The 23,290-nt window shown below is 37.9% G+C and overlaps 1 protein-coding gene across 1 annotated transcript; it reads left to right on the top strand.

Annotated features, from left to right (window-relative positions):
• Nucleotides 1-20,906: 20,906 nt before the first annotated feature.
• Nucleotides 20,907-22,996, top strand: LOC145125858 (SPX domain-containing protein 1-like). The gene is made up of 3 exons (XM_079061258.1): nt 20,907-21,430; nt 22,062-22,188; nt 22,288-22,996. The coding sequence occupies exons 1-3, from the start codon at nt 21,113-21,115 to the stop codon at nt 22,728-22,730; spliced, it is 888 nt and encodes a 295-aa protein (XP_078917384.1). The 5' UTR covers nt 20,907-21,112; the 3' UTR covers nt 22,731-22,996.
• The last annotated feature ends 294 nt before the right edge of the window (nt 22,997-23,290 follow it).

The following is a 23,290-nucleotide window of genomic DNA, read 5'->3' as shown; positions in this document are numbered from 1 at the left end:
GATGAAGATTTGAGTATAATAGATTGTTCTTGGATGGAATATGAGTATTCTTGGAGGAAATTTCGAGATTGAGAGTGAGAGAAAGAATAGAGAAGATTTAAGTGGTGAAGAGAATAATGTGTTGGGAGAAAAAGGAAAGGAAAGTGGATGGGAGGTGTGAGTGGGAGACCATGGGAATAATCTTTTTGCTTTTGGTGGTCTTCATAATTTCCCACTAACACAAGCATCTTTTACATAATTAATATAAGAGTTTTATAAAATTTAAAGTAAAGTTTATAAAAAATAGAGTTTTATAAAATTTAATGGAAAGTTTATAAAAATGGAGTTTTATAAAAGATAGGTTATTATTTGATTATAACAATCTACTTTGATTTGAAGTTTAATTATATCATTCAAGTTTGATTCTTTTAATTTAATTAGAGCATTATACTTTGATTTGATTTTAATATGGTATCAAAATTTAATTTGTTTATAGTTATAACGTTGTACTATACTATGTTGCTATTAACATCAATTTATATCGTAGTGTGTGGGTTTTGATCCTATTAGCATCAAGTAATCTTGAGTAGGGTTTATTAAATTTCCAATTGGATTGGGTTGACCCGAATCCATTTTAGGCGGATGTCACAGTCTCCCCTACTTTAGGAAATTTCGTCCCGAAATTTAAGAAGAGAGTACCTTAAGAGAAAAGTTGTGGGTATTTGGTACGCATATGATCCTCACGCTCCCATGTATACTCAGGTCCACATGCCGACTGCCACCTGACCTTAACCAGGGGAATGCGACTTCTTTTGAGTTGCTTTTCCTTTCGGTCGGCAATTTCCAAGGGTTTCTCGGTAAATTGCATTGTCTCGTCGATTTGGATATCCTCGAGAGGAACATGAAGGTTCTCATCTGCTAAACACTTCTTGAGGTTGGCTATATGAAATAATGGGTGAACTTTCTTAAGCTCTGTTGGTAGATCCAACTCGTAGGCTACTGGTCCGATCCTTTTTATGATCTTAAACGGGCCTACGTAGCGTGGTGCCAATTTACCCTTGCGTCCAAATCGAACCACACCTTTCCATGGGGACACTTTTAACATGACCATGTCACCCAGGGTAAATTCAAGCGGTTTGCGTCGCTTGTCGGCATAACTCTTTTGTCGGCTACGAGCTGCAAGAAGGTTATCGCGAATCTGAGTGATTTTGTCGGTTGTTTCCTGGATAAGCTCAGGACCAACGATTGGAGAATCCACTGTTGCGCGAATCACGTGGGACTCACCAATTTCATGCCAACAAATAGGAGATCGGCATTTACGGCCATACAATGCCTCAAATGGTGGCATCTTGATGCTAGAATGATAACTGTTATTATAGGAGAATTCCACCAACGGTAAATGAGAGTCCCAGTTTCCTCCGAAATCCAAGACACACGCCCTCAACATATCTTCGAGTGTTTGAATAGTCCTCTCAGATTGACCATCGGTCTGAGGATGATAGGCAGTACTGAGATCGAGGCGGGTTCCCATGGCTGTTTGAAGTGATTGCCAAAACCGAGAGAGAAATCTCCCATCACGATCTGAAATGATGCTGAGAGGAATGCCATGCCGACTAACTATCTCGTTGATGTAAATCCGAGCAAGTTTTTCGACTTTGAAATTTTCACGGATGGGAAGGAAATGAGCGGATTTGGTCAAACGGTCAATGATTATCCAAATGTTGTCGTGTCCTTTTGTGGTACGGGGAAGTTTGGTTACGAAATCCATGGCGATCGCTTCCCATTTCCACCTGGGGATTTCTGGTTGGACCAATAGTCCAGAGGGTCGTTGATGTTCTACTTTGACCCTGGAACATGTAAGACATTTGGCCACGAATAAAGCAATATCCTTTTTCATTCCCGACCACCAATAATTGGTTCTCAGGCCATGATACATCTTGTCAGTGCCCGGATGAATGGAATATCGGGTTTTATGGATTTCTTCCATCAGGAATATACGAAGATTGTCACGATCTGGGATCCAGATGCGATCTTGATAATAGAAAATACCATCAGATTTAGTTTCCAACTCCCCATCAATTCCCGTGGGCATGTCATTTTCGGTAATTGCCGAGTGTTGGGCTCCTCGAATTCGGTTGCTGAGATTGGACAAGATAGGATAACATATTAGATGAAATGCATGGGCATGTTCTTTTCGGCTTAACGCGTCGGCTACGACGTTTGCCTTGCCCGGATGATAGCGTATTTCACACTCGTAATCATTTAGGAGCTCGACCCATCGTCTTTGCCTCATATTGAGTTCCTTTTGATTAAGAATATGTTGCAAGCTCTTGTGGTCGGTGAAAATTACGCATTTAGTGCCGTAAAGGTAATGCCTCCAAAATTTAAGAGCGAAAATCACACCACCGAGCTCCAAATCATGAGTCGTATAATTCCTTTCGTGGATTTTGAGTTGTCGTGATGCGTAAGCTATAACCTTTCCCCTTTGCATCAAAACACAACCTAGACCGAGATTGGAGGCATCGCAGAATACCACGAAATCTTCGGATCCTTCAGGGAGTGTAAGAATCGGAGCGTCACACAAACTTTGTTTAAGGGTTTGGAAAGCGTATTCCTGCTTGGGTCCCCAATCAAATGGTATACCCTTGCAAGTGAGAGAAGTAAGCGGTAAAGCAATCTTTGAGAAATTTGAAATGAAACGCCGGTAATAGCCGGCTAAACCAAGGAAGGACCGAATTTCCTTGGGGGTACGGGGGGCTTTCCAATTCTGGACTGCTTCAACTTTTGCGGGATCGACTAAAATACCCTTGTCACTTACAATATGACCAATGAATTGTACCTCATTTAACCAAAACTCGCATTTCGAAAATTTGGCGTAGAGCCAATTTCCTTGCAACGTTTGGAGAGTTAGGCGAAGGTGTCTTTCATGCTCTACCCTTGTCTTTGAGTAAATGAGGATGTCATCAATAAAGACGATAACAAAACGGTCGAGATAAGGTTTAAATACCCGATTCATCAAGTCCATGAATACGACAGGGGCATTTGTTAGGCCGAAAGGCATAACGGTGAACTCGTAATGACCATAGCGGGTTCGGAAAGCGGTTTTGGGGATGTCTTCTTCCCGTACTCGAAGTTGGTGATAACCCGAGCGAAGGTCAATTTTTGAGAAGCATGAAGCTCCTTGAAGCTGATCAAAAAGGTCGTCGATCCGAGGTAACGGATATCGGTTCTTGATGGTTAATTTATTTAACTCCCGATAATCGATACACATACGAAACGAACCATCTTTCTTTTTGATGAAGAGAACCGAGGCTCCCCAGGGTGAAGTACTAGGGCGGATAAATCCCTTATCGGTTAGTTCTTGGAGTTGACTTGCCAATTCTTGCATCTCGGTTGGAGCCAACCGATATGAAGACTTGGCTATGGGAGTAGCCTCAGGAACAAGATCGATGTGGAACTCTAGCTCACGTACTGGAGGGAGTCCAGATACGTCATCGGGAAAGATGTCGGGAAAGTCTCGTACTATCGGAATATCTTCAATCTTCTTTTCTTTGACCTTTGTTTCCACCACATGGGCTAAGAAAGCCATGTATTCTTTTCGTAGATATGATCGAGCTTGAGTACATGACATAAGACTAAGCTTTTTCGAATGAGTCTCGCCATAAATACGAAGACTTTGACCGTCGGGGAGAGGAATACGAATGAACTTATCGTAACATACTATTTCAGCATGGTTTTGGGATAGCCAATCCATTCCTATGATGATGTCGAAGCTACCAAGTTCCATAGGAACTAAATTGACATAAAATTTATGACCGGAAAAATCGAAAGTGCAATCTTGGATGATTGCATTGAGTGAAACGTATTTTCCATCAGCGACTTCTACGGTAAAGTACTCATTAAGAATCGTGCGAGGTGTGTGAAGTATGGGCTCAAATTCCAAAGACACAAAACTTTTATCGGCACCTGAATCAAAAAGTACTGACGCGTAGCAGTTATTTATGAGAAACGTACCATTTACGACCTTGTTATCGGTCTTTGCTTGGGTTGCGGTAATGACAAAGGCTCGGCCTTTGGGAGCTGGAACCTGCATTGTTGGATTTGCCTGGGCTTGGGTGTTGATGATATTGACTAACCTAGGACACACGTTTTTGAAATGGGTGGGGTCAATTGGATACCGGGTTTGTGTTTGCTGATTTGAGGGTAGATAGAGTGGTCGCTGAGTTTTTGGTGCACGACATGTGTCCGCCAAGTGGCCATAGCGACCACAATTCATACAGAGGCGACACGGGCTAGTGGTCATATGGTGATAGTTACAGTGGTTACAGAGGGGGTGAGGTCCGGTATACGGCTTTTTATTTGGTTGGGCTGGTGGGGTGACTTGGGTGATAGGAGTAGCAGGGGTAATAACAGCATGGTTGTGGTGATGTCTTTTCCGCTTCTTTTTGTCATGTCGGTGGGAGGACTCGGACTTGACAATTAGGGGGGTCTCAGGGGTCGACTTTTCAGTTGACATCTTTGAACCCTTGCGTGGGAGGACACCATCGTTTACATTGTCCTCGTTGAGTTGACCTGCTAATTCAATGGCGGATTCTAGGGTAGATGGCCTGCTGCTGGTCACCGAATCATGGATCTGGCGTGGTAACCCTTTAATGTAGCGGCGTATTGTAGTTTTCATAGGTTGAACCATGTGAGGTAGGAGTCTCGAGAGATCATGGAATCTATTGGTGTAGGTTGCGTTGTCGCCTCCCTCCTGTTTCAGATTCCAGAATTCATCCTCGAGAGTTTGCAATTCGCTGTCAGGGCAGAACTTCTCCATCATGCGTTCTTTTAGTTTTGACCAGGTCATTCCCAAGGCAACAACCTCTCCCTTTGCCCGTTTTTCTAGGTTCCACCATATGAGAGCATGACCTAGGAGGCACCCTGTAGCATGACGGACCATCAGGTCCTCAGGACACTCGCTATGGATGAAAGTACTCTCCATTTCTTCAATCCATGTGAGGAGTGCGGTGGCACCATCGGTGCCTTTGAAGTAAGGCGGATTGCAGTTACGAAAGTGCTTGAACGAGCAACGAGGAGTTGTTGTTGGAGCTTGTGGCTGAAGAGAATGAAGTTGGGTTGCAATTGTTGGGATGACGTTTGCTACCTCCTTGGCGACCAGGGCAGCTAGCCTTCTGTTGTTGCGAGCAGCGTATGGGGGTCGTAATGCCATCTACGAGAAGCACGCATATGGACTTGTGAGTTATTTGTAAATTGATTATGGAAATAAAGTTTTTAGACATTGTTGGGTAAAATAATTGTAAAACACTTGTTGGGCCATGGTTAGGAGTGTTGGGCACCTTTTGGGCTTTCCATGGTTACTAAATGTGAAACATGTAGCACTTGCGTGGGCCCCCACAAAACTAAGTTTTCACATTTCTTTCCCACTTCTAGGCCCATTAGGGAACTTAATAGTCCAATGAGTTGGCCATTTTGGAGTGTATCCTTTCGGATACGTTTGATAAGGTCGGGTATTTTGATGGCTCAAAAGTAATGTGAATGACGCGCTTTGGCCTATAGGTTTGGGAACTCTCGCCTTTGGTCCCCAGATAAGCAAACTGGTCCCTCGGTTGATTGGGATGTATACGAATGCTTACCTAGTCAGGACTTTCGGGCTACCGACACCTCCCCCTTCCAGTTACTACGCGTCCATTACTATGATCCTACCCAACTAGAGTGGATGACTTTGAATTTCCTATGAGCTCTAAGGAATACATATATGTATATACATTTTGTTAAACAACTTGAGTATGTGTGTGATTTTCAGAGAAAGTGGAGAATATTCACAAGTGTATGCACACATATAAGTGTCAGGAGTAATACGTATGCACATAAAGGAGCAATTAACACACAAAGGTATTCCTAGGATTTTCTAAGTGCGAATTGCATACAGTTGTGTGTGCATTTTATAAACTAGCATACGCGAGGACCCTAGAGGCTATAGACTAGGTCAAGGCAATTAACCTAATTCCCTATAGTCAAGGTCTCTGATACCAATCTGTCACACCCCGATCCTTGTCGGAATCGATCAAGGCGTGATATATTGTTCAAAGTCTCATGACAACTAGGTTATAATGTGATTAGATTCAATTAAGTACTAAGTATGCAAACAAGATCCACAACATACAAGTACAAATACAAATGCAAACCACATTTATTACATCAAATTTAAATTGTCTAGTGGATTTCTAAGGCACAACCTATTTTTCATTATTCTTCATTCTTCAAATCTGCATCATGGGTAAAAACAGGTCAACTACGAGAGTTGGTGAGTAATCAAATTTTAGTAGAGAAAATTGTGAAGTTGAAACATTTATAATTTGAAATCTGTTTTCTTTTGAAGTCGCCAAACAATTGTATTTGAGATAACGGTTTATAAATCAAAAATTAATTAACAATTGATAACAACAACAATAAGTCCTCACCCTATATATATACATATGTATATATATAAATATATATAGGATGGAGCATCTAATCATCATACACACTCAACCACGTGCGATCAATCACCTTAGCGTCCCAAGGCGGGGTGGTCAACCCAATAGCGCTATTATTGTCCATAACGTACCTCAAGAATACGAGCATAGTCATGGAGATTAGACTAAAAATGATAATGCACTACAAGTACATGTAGCGTAAACAAACAATAGTTATACAATTAATGATTCACGTATAAATGTCCCAACAATGTCTCAATTGTGATAAAACAATAAAATGAAGTTGGAACATATTAGAACCACATGATACACCCCAAAAGTATTGAAAATTATAAAATATGGGGTAGATTACTCACATTAGTCCCAAAACGAAATGCGTGTGTCGTACGATAGACGATTCGGGTCAAAATGGCGTAGAACCTAATATAATTAATAGTTTTGGTTTAGGAACTGCTAAACAAGAATGGAGTATTAATTCAAATAATTAGACACATATTCTTATATTAGATGAATTGACAATAATTCATTTTGATTATAATATTAAGGTATTTATTTGTTAAATGAATTTTAAATTGAATTACTTACTTTGCATAATTAATTTATATTTTCAATTTAGGCCAGATTTTAATAATTTCTTATAATAACTTGCCCAATTATAATTATTTACAGATTTTAACAATTATTTATATGAAATAATCATTAAAATGCATTTTTACATGCTTAAATACTTAGGAAAATAGTTTTAAATAGTAAACAGTATTGAAAAATTATGAAATTACTAGGAAATCATTATTTCATACAATATGAATTACTGTAAAATTTGTATATTTTTCTGAACTGTTTTAGTATTTATTTAATATTTTAATGATTAAACAACACAAAATTCGGGAAAAATAGTAAATGATTCTCAAAAACTCTGTAACATTAACCATAGTTTTATAACATGATGTAGAGCCCAGTGTATAAGTTTCAGATATTTGTGACTATGGGAAGTATTTTTTTTATATATTTCATTATTAATTAATCAATAAAATGATAAATAATAGTAAACAGTAATATAAATGCATGAAACTTCATATATTATGTTTAATCAGTATACAGGTCATCCCAAAATTTTCTCAGAATTTATTGAATGCAACAAGTATTTTATGTGAATTATTGCCCTACTTTATTGCAATAATTATGATAATTCAATAAAAATAAGTTATTTTCTGAAAATTTCCAGAACTTCTTATTTTATTGATGGTATTCTGAGAAAAATCAGGTTTATGCAAAAAAAAAATGAGTTTTAGATATTTTGGTGGATTTAATTTGTTTCTTGTATGAATTTGAAACTTTTAACAACATACCTTTGATGAATGCTTCAAGAGGGATGAAGATTTGAGTATAATAGATTGTTCTTGGATGGAATATGAGTATTCTTGGAGGAAATTTCGAGATTGAGAGTGAGAGAAAGAATAGAGAAGATTTAAGTGGTGAAGAGAATAATGTGTTGGGAGAAAAAGGAAAGGAAAGTGGATGGGAGGTGTGAGTGGGAGACCATGGGAATAATCTTTTTGCTTTTGGTGGTCTTCATAATTTCCCACTAACACAAACATCTTTTACATAATTAATATAAGAGTTTTATAAAATTTAAAGTAAAGTTTATAAAAAATAGAGTTTTATAAAATTTAATGGAAAGTTTATAAAAATGGAGTTTTATAAAAGATAGGTTATTATTTGATTATAACATCTACTTTGATTTGAAGTTTAATTATATCATTCAAGTTTGATTCTTTTAATTTAATTAGAGCATTATACTTTGATTTGATTTTAATATGGTATCAAAATTTAATTTGTTTATAGTTATAACGTTGTACTATACTATGTTGCTATTAACATCAATTTATATCGTAGTGTGTGGGTTTTGATCCTATTAGCATCAAGTAATCTTGAGTAGGGTTTATTAAATTTCCAATTGGATTGGGTTGACCCGAATCCATTTTAGGCGGATGTCACAAGAAGGATGTTCAAAGCAATGTACTTTGAATATGAGAGTTCGTTTCCATAGAGTTGATCTCCTTTGGAATCCTCTATAATGACTGATGACAAGGTTTTGGTGACCTTGTGCATAATCATTACGAGAGGATCAGTGCATATAAGTTTAAAATCTAACAGTTTTTTTGGTAAATGGTAGGAATTAGGAATTCTTACATTTACAATAAGGATTTGGGATTGTGAAATGAGCATCATTGGAATCATGTTCAATTGATCTATTTCACAAAGTAAAGATCATAGACAAACATAGTGTGCATACTTCGAGTATGGCATAACTATTGTTTAGAAAAACAAAGTGTACATGCTAGGAGCATGGGACGACTGTTGTTTTTGTTCAAGTATTAAGTTGATTATTTGAAACATTATACAATGAATAATGTGTAATCAATATGGTGATAAATAAAAGGTGGTTTTATTTATATTCAAAAGGGTTCTGAGACCATATTGGAATCGATTATTATTGTGTTTCACTTTGCATGTTTTGACTTCCATAATAACTAGGTTATTCTTTCCGAATGATTAAGTTATTCAAACCATCCACAGTCGGTCATATGTTGGAAGTAGATATGAATCAAGACTGTCATGAGTTGGCTGTAGAGGTCTAAGATGTTGGACATGGCTACAACACTCATGAGTGCTCATAAGTTATGAGTATTGGATTCAACCCACACTCACTTGCATCACTTCATGGAATTTATCTCGAGTGATCGTGAGACGGTAATATCATATAAGTCTTCAAACCTAGAGATATGAGTTGTTACCTATGAGTTGGTTGTGCATTGATTGCACGTAAACGCATCAGTAACTTGATGTTATAAAACTTGCCTTTGTGTATAATTCAACAAGTATTAGAAACAAGTATATGAGTCGAAGTTTATCTGTTCCTTCTAGTCCTTGGAGGATTAGAAGCGATATCTGGGCCCCTCGATGATTTTGTTATGACCTATGTACCGGGCCCGGTCAGAACCTAATTGATGTGTTCAATTTAGTTCTTTGTCAAACAAATCGCAAAATCGGGAAACAAACTGCTGGACAATAAGTACGACGTTGTTCCATGTATTTGTCCGGCTGATATCATGAGAACAGAGGATTATATGATCACTTATCTAAAATGGCGCTTCATAGTTCAACAGAGTTTTCGAGAGCTACGATTGCTGGTTGGTTCCTGAAGTAACATACGCAAATATAGTTATTAGACTTATCCAAGTGGGAGACTGTTGGATAAGGTGTCTAAGTCCATAACTTATTTGGTATATACTTGACCCGACCCGGCATGGTCCATTTGGGTTGCACTTCACCCAAACTGTTTATGGATAATTTTATGAGAATTGTATACTTACGATTTATTAATATATTATAAGTTATAATATATTAATATAAAGTCATGTTATTTAATTAGTTTTAATCTTGAATTAATTATGAATTGATTTATTGATTAAAAGGAAGACTAATTAAATCATGGGCTATTGTATTTATATGGTGTGGGCTAATACTCATTTGTTAATGGGCTAAGCTTATATGGAAGTCCATGGATGATCCATGGAGCTTTTAACCCATGGATCCTTGGAAGAGGAAAAGACATGGGTTATTAGGGTTTCACCCTAACCATGTACACTATATAAACAAGCTTATGTTGCATGAAAAACACATTAATGTGTGTGTAAGTGTGGTGGCCAAAATCAAGAGTTAGTATACTCTCTCATACATTTTCCAAGTTTGTGGTGATTTGTGATTTCCATTTGAGGCATTCACATTATTGGTGCTTGGCTCTCAAACTCCAAGCAATCAACAATCAACAAAAGGTATGTAACTCATCTAGTTCTTTTATGTTTAAAAGTACCCCATGCCATGCTAGATAGGTTATAAACCTTGGAAAATAATATTTTGCATGTATCTTAGACAAACATAGATCCAAGGTTTAATAGGGTTGCATGTACACTTAGGAAGTGTTAGAATGCTCAAAAACCCAACACGTTCCTCGTGAACGGTATCTCTGCATTGATATTGTTTGAGGCTACCCGATCTTTTGTATCGCTTGCGCTTAGTAAGAGGTTTGTTGGAGCGACGAGGGAGGTGGATTCTCCTTTAGACTTTGAGATTGTAGATGATCGATCTTTCCGGGTATCGAGGGTTCATCGGGGTTGTGTTCTTCGTATGTTCAGCGAGCAATATCTGATTGATTTAGTTCTCATTCCTTTGATCATGAACAAGGTTATCGTAGGGATGGGCTGGTTGAGCCCCAATGGGGCGGTGATCGATGTGAGCAGCAGTTAGTGCGTATTTGGACCCCAAGTAGGGGAGATATGGTGGTTCAGGGAGAGAGAGCTCTGTGTGGTCCGATTCTATATTCAGCGGCTAGGGCCAGACGCTATCTTCATCAAGGTTGTTCCAGATTTGTCACCTATGTTATGGATACCCGGGATAAGGGTAAGGCGACTGTGGATGATGTGTCGATTGTACGGGAGTACCCGGATGTGTTTCTGGAGGATTTACCTAGGGTGCCTCTAGAGAGTCATGTAGAGTTCAGGATTGATCTGGTTCCTAGTGCGGCTCCGATAGCTAAGGCGCCGCATCGGTTAGCTCCTCCTGAGATGCAGGAGTTGTCTACTCAACTGCAGGAGCTGTTAGACAAAGGGTTCATTCGTCCGAGCAGTTCGCCATGTGGAGCACCGATCCTATTTGTGAATAAGAAGGATGGGTCTCATCGGATGTGTATTGACTACCGGGAGTTAAATAAGCTAACAGTGAAGAACCGTTATCCACTCCCGCGGATTGATGATTTGTTTGACCTGATTCAGGGTGCATCTTGGTTTTCCAAGATAGATTTGCGTTCGGGTTACCATCAGATGAGGGTCAAAGAGGAGGATGTGCAGAAGACGGCCTTTCGAACTCGTTATGGTCATTACGAGTTCGTGGTGATGCCCTACGGGCTCACCAATGCTCCAACCGTGTTCATGGACGGTGTATGCAGGCTGATGTTGGATCGGTTTGTGATTGTATTAATTGATGATATCCTGGTATATTCCAAGACCCAGGAGCTGTATGAGGAACATTTGAGGGAAGTTTTGGAGACTTTGAGGCAGGAAAGGCTCTTTTTCAAAGTTCTCAAAGTGCGTGTTCTGGTTGCGCGAGGTGCAGTTTCTGGGGCACCTTGTCAACCGGAGCGGTATTCTGGTCGATCCGGCCAAGGTCGAGGCCGTGATGAGATGGGAGGTTCTGAGGTCTCCATCTGAGATTCGGAGTTTCCTTGGTTTAGCAAGTTAATATCGGAGATTCATTCAGGATTTCTCCAAGATAGCGGTTCCTCTGACTCGGTTGACGAAGAAGATCGTCACTTTTCGCTGGGGGCCTGAGCAGCAGACGGATTTTGAGACCCTGAGGCAGATATTGTGTGAGACACTGATTTTGACCCTGCCGGAGGGTGTTGAGGACTTTGTGGTTTATTGAGATACTTCGATCACAGGTTTGGGTGCAGTTTTGATGCAGAGGGGTCGCATGATCGCTTACGCTTCGAGGCAGCTGAAGCCTCATGATGCGAATTATCCGACGCATGATTTAAAGATGGGGGTGGTGATTTTTGCCCTCAAGATTTGGTGACATTACCTCTATTTACACAGATCAAAAGAGCCTGAGGTATCTGATGGATCAGCCAAATCTGAATATGAGGCAACGCCGGTGGTTGGATGTAGTGAAGGATTATGATTGTGAGATTCTTTACCATCCGGGGAAGGCCAATGTGGTGGCCGATGCTCTTAGCCGCAAGGCGGTCACGGCTCCCATCAGGGATATTTGCTTGAGGATGACCGTGATTATTCCACTTTTGGGGCGGTTTCGATAGGCAAATGTTGAGGTTACGAAGGAAGAACACCAGAAGAGTGAGCGCATAGTGGGTCAGGTGGCTTCCTTTGATTATGACAGTCGAGGGTTACTGACTCTTCTTCGGAGAGTGTGGTTTCCATATTGGGGAGGTGTGCATCAGGTTATGATGGAGGAGGCACACAAATCGAGATTCTCCATTCATCCCGTGGCGACGAAGATGTATAGAGATCTTCGTCCCAATTATTGGTGGCCTTGCATAAAGTGGGATGTAGTAGCCCTGTTGAAAATACCCGATACCCGAATTACCCGCCCGATTTTTCGGGTATAGGGTAATCGGGTCGGGTAAATCGGGTATCGGGTAAAAAGTTTATGGTATTCAGGTAACCCGATTTTTTTTAGGTCGGGTAAAGGGTACGTTTGTTGGGTTTCGGGTATACCCGAATTACCCGGATTATTTTAAATTTTTTTTTGTACAACTTGTACTCTGTAGGTATTTGATCACACTTAAACTAACTATCATTATTGTAAAACATGAATCTCTTTTATTATGACCGTATGGCACTAACAATATTAAAAGCAATTGTTTATATATCACTATATTCTTTAAAAGTTAACTGTTTTCTAGATTATAGTTTTTATTGCAACTAACAAACTCGTTATCTTGACGAAACTTCAGTTAATGGCAAAACTTATGGCTACAATTATCTTAAACATTTTAAACTTTTAAACTAAGATCTTTAAGTATTTATTTTTTTTACATCTTATTATATTAGATTAACTTGTTAAACGATTACTTGATATCTCAACTATTATTGACTAAAAAATCTCAGTGTTCAAAGTTTGAGTAACTTCGTTTATGTCTCATTTGTTTATATAAACAAGACTAATAAAGCACAACGTATTTATTTTATTAAATTTATTTTCAGGTGCAATTCAAAAAAATATTATATATTTCGGGTAATACCCGAATTACCCAAACCCGACCCACTACCCGAATTACCCAAACCCGAATTTAATTTGGGTCGAGTAACGCATAATTTTTTTAACATGAAAAACCTGAATTACCCGAAACCCGAAAAAATTACCCGATCAACACCCCTAGGATGTAGCATGGTATGTGGAGAGGTTCTTGACTTACAGGAAAGTCAAGGTCGAGCATCAACGACCTCACGTCAAGATGCAACCGTTGGATATTCCCGTCTGGAAATAATAGGAGATTACCATGGATTTAATTACGAAGTTGACTCGAACTGCGCGTGGAGTGGATTCGATTTGGGTCATAACGGATCGATTGACTAAGAGCGTGCATTTTATCCCGATTCAGGAGAGTATCTTTGCGGAGAAGTTGGCTGAGGCATACATCAGGGATGTTGTAGCACAACATGGGGTGTCGATTTCAGTGGTTTCAGACAGGGACGTCTGGTTCACTTCCAGATTTTGGAAGAGGTTCCACGACGAGTTGGGTTCTCATCTCCATTTCAGTACGACTTTCCACCTGCATATTGACGGTTAGAGCGAGCGAACTATGCAGACCTTGGATGATATGCCTCGGGTGTGTGTTTTAGATTTCGCTGGGAGTTAGGATACATATCTCCCTTTGGTGAAGTTTTCGTATAACAACAGTTATCACGCCAGCATTGATCGACCTACTTTTGAGATGCTCTATGGGAGAAAATGCAGGACTCCAATATGTTGGGGTGAGGTCAGTCAGCGAGTCATGGGGAGTACCGAAGTGGTACTCAAGACTACCGAGTTCATTCAACAGGTTCAGAGTAGACTCCTGACAGCTTAGAGTCGGCAGAAGAGCTATGCCGACAAGCGCCGATCATAACTAGAGTTCCAGGTTGGGGACATGGTTCTCCTGAAGGTGTCACCTTGGAAAGGTGTCATCCGATTCAGGAAAAAGGGAAAATTGGGCCCCAGGTACATCAGTCCTTTTTGGGTTTTGGCCAGGGTGGGCCTGGTTGCTTATCGCTTGGATCTTCCCGAGGCGCTTAGTCAGATCCATAGCACATTCCACGTCTCTCAGTTGTGGAAGTGTTTAGTGGATGATTCCACTGTGGTTCCATTGGAGGAACTTCAATTAGATGATCGCCTAAATTATATCGAGAGACCGATGACGATTCTTGACAAGAAGAAAAAAACTTGAGGAACAAGGTTGTTGAGTTGGTGAAAGTCTAGTGGTAGCATCACAAGGGTTTAGAATGGACGTGGGAACCGGAGGACGATATGAGGGAGCATTACCCAGAGTTGTTTGGGGCGGCAGACTTGGGGGATGAAGTCTGATTCAAGTGGGAGAGAATTGTAACATTCGTAAATTATAAGTTTCATTTTTAGCCCCTTCATTTTGGTCCCCTAGTTCAGTGTGCGGGACATACCCTATGGGTACGCTGAGCGTACTGGCTCTCCGTTGGATCGCGGATGCACCCACGTACGTTGGGAGAATGCAGTGCATACTCTGGTCAGTTAGAAACCCTAATTTTTAGGGTTTTGCCCCTATATAATCTCATTAAGTCCCATGAGTTTTTCGTCTTATCAGCTTCCATATCTCCTAAACCCTAATTTTGCCCCTTATCCTCCATTTTGGTGCTATTGAGCTCTTTTGAAGAATTTTGGTGTGTTCTTGTGCATTTTGAAGTGATAGAAGGAGATTGAAGACTCATTGCTTGGAGTGAAGCTTATAGATCCAGAGTTATCATCATCATTTCAAGCCATTTGAGGTATAAAGTTCTCTAATTATGTTTCAACATGCTAGATCTAGTTTAGGGGCTTTGTTTATGCATTTGAGGTCTTTTGAGCTAAAGTTGAGCTTTTAATCTACTCTAGAAGCCATAGATGTTAGATCTTAGCTCCATGAAGGTCCCTTGTTCATAAAAATCAAACTTTTTTGAATGATATATGTCCATGTAAGTGTTAAGAGCTTTATTAAGCTTCTTTTTGAGTGTTGGGTTCCATTAAGTCATACATGAGTGTAAAGTTGCCAAATTTACATATTAAGTCACCCTTAGGGACCAGATCTGAAAGTTTGGCAAAAGGTCTTAACTGTTTAAGTGCTTAATGAAGTGGTTTGGGAGTCTGAGGCGTACGTTGGGCGTACGAGCTGAGTATGCCCGCGTACTCATCAGATGGACACATGGGCTTGGCGTCCATGGATTGGGCCATGCTTTAGACTTTTAAGTTTGGGCCTTAATGGGCCATTAAACTTCTGATTTGGGCTTTTGACTAGTATATTGGGCTTCCTTGGATTTAGGCCCATGCTGGGTTTGGGCCCAATTTGGAAGATTGGACCATATTGGGCCTTGGGTTGCCATTTAGGAAATTAGGCCTTTTGAATAGTTAGGTTAGGCCTTGGTTTTGGGCCAAGTAAGAGAAAGGGTAAAATGGTCTTTTACCTTAGTTATGGGTTAAGTAGCTTAGATTCTGGTTTATGGGTCGAGATCCAATTATTAATTGGATATTATTTTGATGATGGTATCACTGGGATTTTCCGGACCAGCAGACCAAGATTTATTTGAGTGTTCAGCAACTAGAGGTGAGTTTGCTCACTGTGTTTAGCGGGTCGAAGGCATCAGTGTCGGTGCATGGTTTGTTATGTTAGCATGCTAGATGTCTGCGTGACTCTTGCATATGTTATGTGTTTACATGTTTATCGGGCGGGGCCCGATGACCATTCTGTATGCTATTTATATTTGTGACTATTGCACGTGTTATGTGTTTATCTATTTACATGTTTATATGTATATCGGGCGGGGCCCAATGACTGACAGATCTGTATACCGAGCGGGGCTCGATGCCAGGCGGGGCCCATTATATGCTTATTATGTATGGTATGTGGTATTTTTGGGAACTCACTAAGCTTTGTGCTTACAGTTTTCAGTTTATGTTTTCAGGTACTTCTGGTTCGAAGGGGAAGAGCCCGAGATGATTGCAATGCACACACCACCTCGTTCGCATTTTAGGTTACTATGATGTTTTGTGATGTTGTTGATACATTTTGTTCACCATGATTTGTATGATGATATTTTGGGATAATAGTTTTATTAATTTTAAAACGAAAAATTTTAGTCTTAATTTTTAGGACATTACAATATAATGGAAAGTCGCGACATTTGGGTGTTAGGCACAACATGGTACATGAGCTTGTTACTCATGGTATCATTTATGTTGAGTTTGTTACATCTCAACAAAACTTAGTTGATCACTTGACGAAGGGGTTAGCTAGAGACTTGGTGAAGAAGTCGGTTATAGGGATGAGATTAAGGCCCACTTGATATCTTTATGGGTAAGATACCCAATTCCCTACTAATACAATGTTAGAAGTTGAATTCAATGTGGAAAGATTGCTTATGGAGATTGAAGCACATTTGTTTACTACATACCAAGGTATGTGCTTATAACATGTATTGTTAAAGTAGGCTGATTAAGTTCTTAATAGTTCTTTGAAAAAGTGCATTAACAGGTGCATGATATAGAAGGACTACCTATGTGAGTGTGAACTGTGAAGTGATGCCGCTTAAGAAAGCTTGGGCTAGGCTTTTATGCACTCATGAATGGATTGGACACATGGCTGTAATAGTGTAAAGTATGAAACATTAGATATTGTGTTTAACTTATGTGTACAGTATCTTCAAATACTCAAATGAGTTGAATGGTTCAATCCTTAGGACACCGTGATTCTCGAGTATTTGACATGTATATTATACTAATGTGAAAATTTAATCTTCAAGATATTTTCATTTATGCATACGTTTGATTTTGTGTTTGCTTTTAGTTAAGTAAGGATTACATTAAAATGGGAGAGGAATGTTGGTGATTTTAGTGTTATCAACATATTTTGGTTTAATTATTACTAATGATGAGATAGGTCGAGTTTCATTTACTAACCGAGCTTGGAGGCGCAGGGTGCACACTCGGTGTGATAATTATGAACTCAGGAATATGGGGTATAGGGGCAGTGCCCCTAGTGGGGTCCAAGGGGCAAAGCCCGTGGTGGTGCTGGCATCACTGTGATCATTGTGATCTCATAATCGGTTATGTCTTATAACCATATATCCAACCACTCGTTTTGCTGACAAACTGCATGTAACTAACACCAACTTCTTATCCCTCTAATATAAGAACCTTTCTCTGATTTCAGGAATAAGGTTGGAACTCATATACACGAAAATCATATTTTGAGTTGTTCTATCTCACAAGAACACAAAACAACAATGTATATTTTTATGTGTTTTGTATTTGGAAATGGCTTGATTTCCAAATTGCATTTCTTGGATTATCCCAAAAATTATCCAAGTTAATTGATATTCTAAGACCCAAAAATCTTACAGACCTTCCAGTGGAGAGGCTTGAGGAGGTCAGGGTTTAACCAACAGAGAGGGTGAGGAATGTGAGTTGAAAATTGGAATCATACCTGATGTCGTGATGCAAAGAGATGGTCTGCGACTTCTATTTCGATGGTCTGTCTTTGATGATGTGCGATCAATTAGAAATAAGTGCCAATTCATTTTGGAGAGGAAAATAAGAAACGATAATTCAATGTGTTTTAGTGGCACAAAAACAAATCAGTGAAACCTACTATAAAACTTGAGTGGCATATAAAAAAGTGTATGACACAAAATATAGAGATTTTAGTGGTATTTTAAATTTTATGTCACTAATAAGATTAATATTAGTGGCATAAATTGTTAAGCACCATTAGATATATTAATTTAATTGTGGCACATAAAATATGCCACTAAAAGCATAATATAGCAACATAAAAAAGATATGCCATTAAAAGTATGTTCCACTAAATGTCATTTTGTTTGTGGTGGTTTTTGGTTTTTTGATTTTTGAGTCTGTGGTTCTCGGGTTTTTCGATTTTGGAACCGTTTATGGCAAATCAGTTTAATTCTCAACAATGTTTATAATTTTTGTCCAATTTTGAATGATCATAACTCATTCATACGAGTTCGGATTGAGCTGATTTTTTTTCCAGATTGTAGGCCTATGTTTTGGCTACATTTAGACTAAAAAAACTTAAACTGGTTAAGAAATATATATGTTACATGGCTCTAAACATGGGCTATTATGCATTTATGTTTTTTCTCAGAATTGTTTATAATTTTTGCCCTAACTTTGAACGAACATAACTCCTTCACACGAGCTCGGAATCAACTGACTTTTTCCCAGGTATTAGTCCTCTGATTTGGCTACAATTTCGACTTCAAAAACAGTTGAATTAATTAAAAAATAGTTGAGTTACACATCTAAAACTTGAACTATTAGGGTTGTATGTTTTTTTCTCAACAATATTTACAAATTTTGCCTAACTTTGAATGGCCATGTTGTAGCCCTCTATCTTGACTACAATTTAGCCTAAAAAAATAGTTAAATTTGTAAAAAAAAATAGTTTGCTTACACATCTCTAAACAAGGGTTGTTAGACTGTTGGTTTTTTGCCACCAATGTTTTCACTTTATCTCATTGTAATGGAAAATTAAATCACTAGATAATGCGAAAATGAAACCTCAAAATGTGAAAAACGGTAATATACTTTAAAAGTTCGGTTCTTTGAGATTTTGGAATTGAAAAACTAAAACCTAACCGGTATTTTTGGTTCGGTTCTCAGCTCCTGTATTTCTTCATTTCCGTTTTCTATCTTTTGGTTCTCGGTTCGGATTCGATTCCGAAACCGTTCTCATCCATGTACATGACTCCACTATAAGCATAGCCTTAGTCCATGACATTCTATTTAAATAATGAAAAGTATATTTCTTAAAATGCGTGTAATATACATTAAAGCGTTTCACTATCTTCAGAGTCTTCTTTACTTTTAGCATATCCACCAGAAGATCCGGATACTCGATCCCAATCTGTCAAAGTAACATTAGTCAATCTTTCTTTATATTACATATTTTAATTTTAAATTGCAAATACATATAAAAAATCTTATCCCCTTTTAGAATATTATATTATTTTCTATTGTAAACTAGTTATTATTATTTAAAAATATAAAAAAAATTGCATTACACGATAACAAACAACGTTAGACGGAAAAGGATCATTTAATCATATCATAATATTTCCTCTAGAATACTTATTCGTAAGAAGGGTTCTCCGAGAAACTACAACTTTATAGACTAATAATATGTAATTAATTTAAATAATTTTTTTGCAGTCTATGATCTATATTTTTATTTTGTAACATTTTGGTACACATTAGAAGCTAAAGTTATACATGAACTCTAATAATAATTTTTAATGTAAATGAAGCATGTAAATAATATTTTTGTTATTAAATAAACTTATTATGAATAGGAAAAAACTGTTAATAATTTTTTTTAATGTGTAACATAAATCAAATTTGCTGTTTATAATTTATATTTAATTCGATAAAAAAATGTGGGGAAAATGACTCTTGAGGGTAATTAACTTTTACGTTTGTACTCATTTGGTCTCTTTTTTTGTATTCAATATACCATCGAACTTGTTGTTCGCGTTCACCATAACCCTTTTGACCGGCTTTTGACCTGTGATAGCCGGTCAAAGGGTTATGGTGAACACAAACAAGTTTGATGATATATTGAGTACAAAAAAAAGGAAATAGACCAAATGAGAACGAACTCAACAGTTGGTTACCCTCCCGAGTCATTTTCCCCGAAAAGTTAAATGAAATTAAAGTTGCAAAATTATCAAAGACTGCAACCTTCTTTGACTATAACGTATATGAAAAACGTTTCAAAGGGGTAACCTCGTTAAAACATGGTCTATGCTATGCTTACTGTGGTTAGCTGTCAACACCTCTCTGCAAAAGGATATGACTCTGTATGAGAGGTATATTTATCATCATAAACGTTTACCTCAAGGTATATTATGGTGATGTGTCTACAAAAGCAACATGATATAGTACATATTGATGTTGTATCTTATCCCATGAATTCGATCTTAAAGCTAAGTAAACTCAAAAATCATAGCACTTGTGATTCCACTCGTTTGTAGACTTGTCTACAATCCATGATACGATAAATCATTTGATTGGAAATGTAAATGTAGTCATGAAATGCATCTGCTTAGTCAAGATTCCCCTAATAAATATTCAAGTGCATTACAAAGTTGTACATGTATGAATAATGTTCTTTCGTGGGTTATGTTTTGAAGAGAAGCAATAATGAATCTCATAAAGTCATTAATATCAGTAGAAGATGACGTGAGATTTGCTGTAAATGAGTAAAGAGAAAATGAATCAGGAGGGTAACCAACTGTTGCATTTGTTCTCATTTGGTCATTTTCCTTTTTTTTTGCACTCAATATACCATCGAACTTGTTGTTTGTGTTCACCATAACCCTTTGATCGGCTATCACAGGTCAAAAGCCGGTCAAAAGGGTTATTGTGAACACAAACAACAAGTTCGATGATATATTTAATAAAAAAAAGAAATAGACCAAAAGAGTACAAACACAAAAGTAAATTAGCCTCACGAGTCATTTTCCAAAAAATGTGTGAATAATTGGATGTATATAAAGTTTAATCTTTAAAGTATGTTTATTCCAAAAATACCCTTTCTTTGTCTCTAGAGAAGGAATTAAACCAGAGATATTCTCGTATAAACCAAAAGAATATTCCAATTCCGCCCCTCCGCATATGCTTCCCCTTCATATCAACCCTCACCCACCACCTTCCCCTCCATAACCTCAACTTAATTCACACACCCAATTCAATAAATCCCAAAAAATCGATACCCATCTCCCCAAATCCCCACAAAACTCAAAACCCATTTCACGTAATCAAGAAAAAATCATACCCATTTGAAGAGCGACATGAAATTCGGCAAGAGTCTGAGCAATCAGATCGAACAAACATTGCCTGAATGGAGAGATAAGTTCTTGTCTTACAAGGACCTCAAAAAACAATTGAAGCTAATCAACCCACAAGGGAAATCCGGCGATGTTTGTAACAGGGAAGCTAAAAGACAGCGGGTTTCCTGCGGTGTTGCCGGAGATTGGACGGCGGGTGATGGCGGAATTGGAGGAATGTCGAAGGAAGAGATTGATTTTGTTGATTTGTTGGAGAAGGAGATTGAGAAATTTAATTCGTTCTTCGTTGAGAAAGAGGAAGAGTACATCATCAAATTAAAGGTAAATTTCTTCATCCAGTTTTCCTGCTATTAACTTGTTTTCCGATGGAACGCCTATAGATTTTCCATGTTTGTACATGATGCAGATATAATAGTACATTAAGGTACAACTTTACACTGCACAAGTACAAATCCCTACTCCTGTTCTTGTCACTCTTTGAGCATATTAATTGTGATCCATGAGTTTTAATGTACAACATGATTATGCATAGAAACATAACCTCGCGTAGTCACGTGAAGCAATTTCTATATTCTCTGCATTATGATATTGTACATTTGCTAACCATGTACATGTCTTCATGCATTGGTTACAATCACTTAATGCATAATAGAATGGGAATTTTCTCTTTTGTGCATTAAAGAGAGATAGATTCCTCTTGAGTGGATGTCTCTTTTCCACAAAGATTCTTTCAATTTGAACCACAAGAAAGATTCCTTGACAATATTACCCTTTGATTAGAATATATATTACTTTTCGGCCCATGAATATTGCAACGTTCTATATTTTTTGATGCTTTACCACAAGAAAGATTCCTACGTTACTTTTATTTAGGTCCACAACATTTAACTATATTTAAAAAAAACTTTATTCTGTTTAATTGCAAAAAATGACAACGAACTTTTTACATCAGGAACTTCAAGATCATGTGGCAAAAGCAAAGGATTCAAGTGAAGAGATGATAAAAATACGAAAAGAAATGGTTGATTTCCATGGAGAAATGGTTTTATTGGAGAATTATAGCGCCCTAAACTACACAGGTAAATATATATTTTTCTTGAAAATAAATGTTGGATTTTTTAATTGAAAAATCTTTTTTTTTTCTTTTCCGAATTTAATATTTATGTTTAATCGAACAGGAGTAGCTAAGATTTTGAAGAAATACGATAAAAGAACCGGAGCCGTTCTTCGTTTACCCTACATTCAAAAAGTCCTGCAACAACCATTCTTCACCACAGACTTGCTTTACAAGCTCGTGAAAGAATGTGAGGCGCTGCTAGACCTGCTCTTCCCTCTAACTGAACCGTCAGCTTCATCAGAAGAAGCTGACAGTAGTGGTGCTGGTGACACTGATGTCGCCAGCACCTCGGGAAACGCACGACAGTTGAGCGCTAGAGAATATGCTGAGCTTGAGTATATGAAGAGTTTATATACAAAAAGCACGATTTCTGCTTTACGGGTTTTGAAAGAAATAAGAAGTAGGAGCTCGACTGTCAGTGTATTTTCGTTGCCACCGATGCAAGTGAGCGTGTTGGAGGAGACTTGGAACAAGTTTTCCGTGCTTGAACAGTTAGCAAAGTAGGAAGGGGGATTTTTATACTTTGATGTGTTTTTTTTTCTTTTTGTGAATTTGTGTTTTTTTTTTTTCTAAAAAAAGTTTGTGACTCGGTATTAGATAGTAGATATCGACTACGATAGTAAAATGCATAGGATATAATCATATATAGAACACACGGATTTTTTCCGTTATGATTGATATGTTCAACACTAAATTCATATACATCTTTTGTGTATATCGTTTTGATCTTACACTTTGATTATATTATAATTTTATGTGGGATAGTTTAACGACTAAAGTAATTATTTGTTTTCTAGAAACTAAAAGGGCAGGTAGGATGATACAGAATAAACTTTATTTAACATAAAGATAACGTTGTATATTGACCATATAAACTAACAGGTATAAACTACTGAATAACATGGGTATGGTTAGAGATTATAGGGGCTGAGGCAAGATTTTTGTAGCAGTATTGGCAGCTAAAAAGAATTTCGATAGCTTTGCATTGTTATTTGTTTTTTTCCTTTTCTAATTCGTGGCCTCCCTCACTCTCTTCTTTTTGATGAGATCATACAAACACAAAC

The sequence above is a fragment of the Lactuca virosa genome, chromosome 7 (genome assembly GCF_052849685.1).
Source record: "Lactuca virosa cultivar CGN04683 chromosome 7, Lactuca_virosa_CGN04683_v6, whole genome shotgun sequence".
Taxonomy (NCBI): Eukaryota; Viridiplantae; Streptophyta; class Magnoliopsida; order Asterales; family Asteraceae; genus Lactuca; species Lactuca virosa.
The sequence above is the reverse complement of the archived record's forward strand: the minus strand, read 5'-3'. Positions and strand labels throughout refer to the sequence as shown.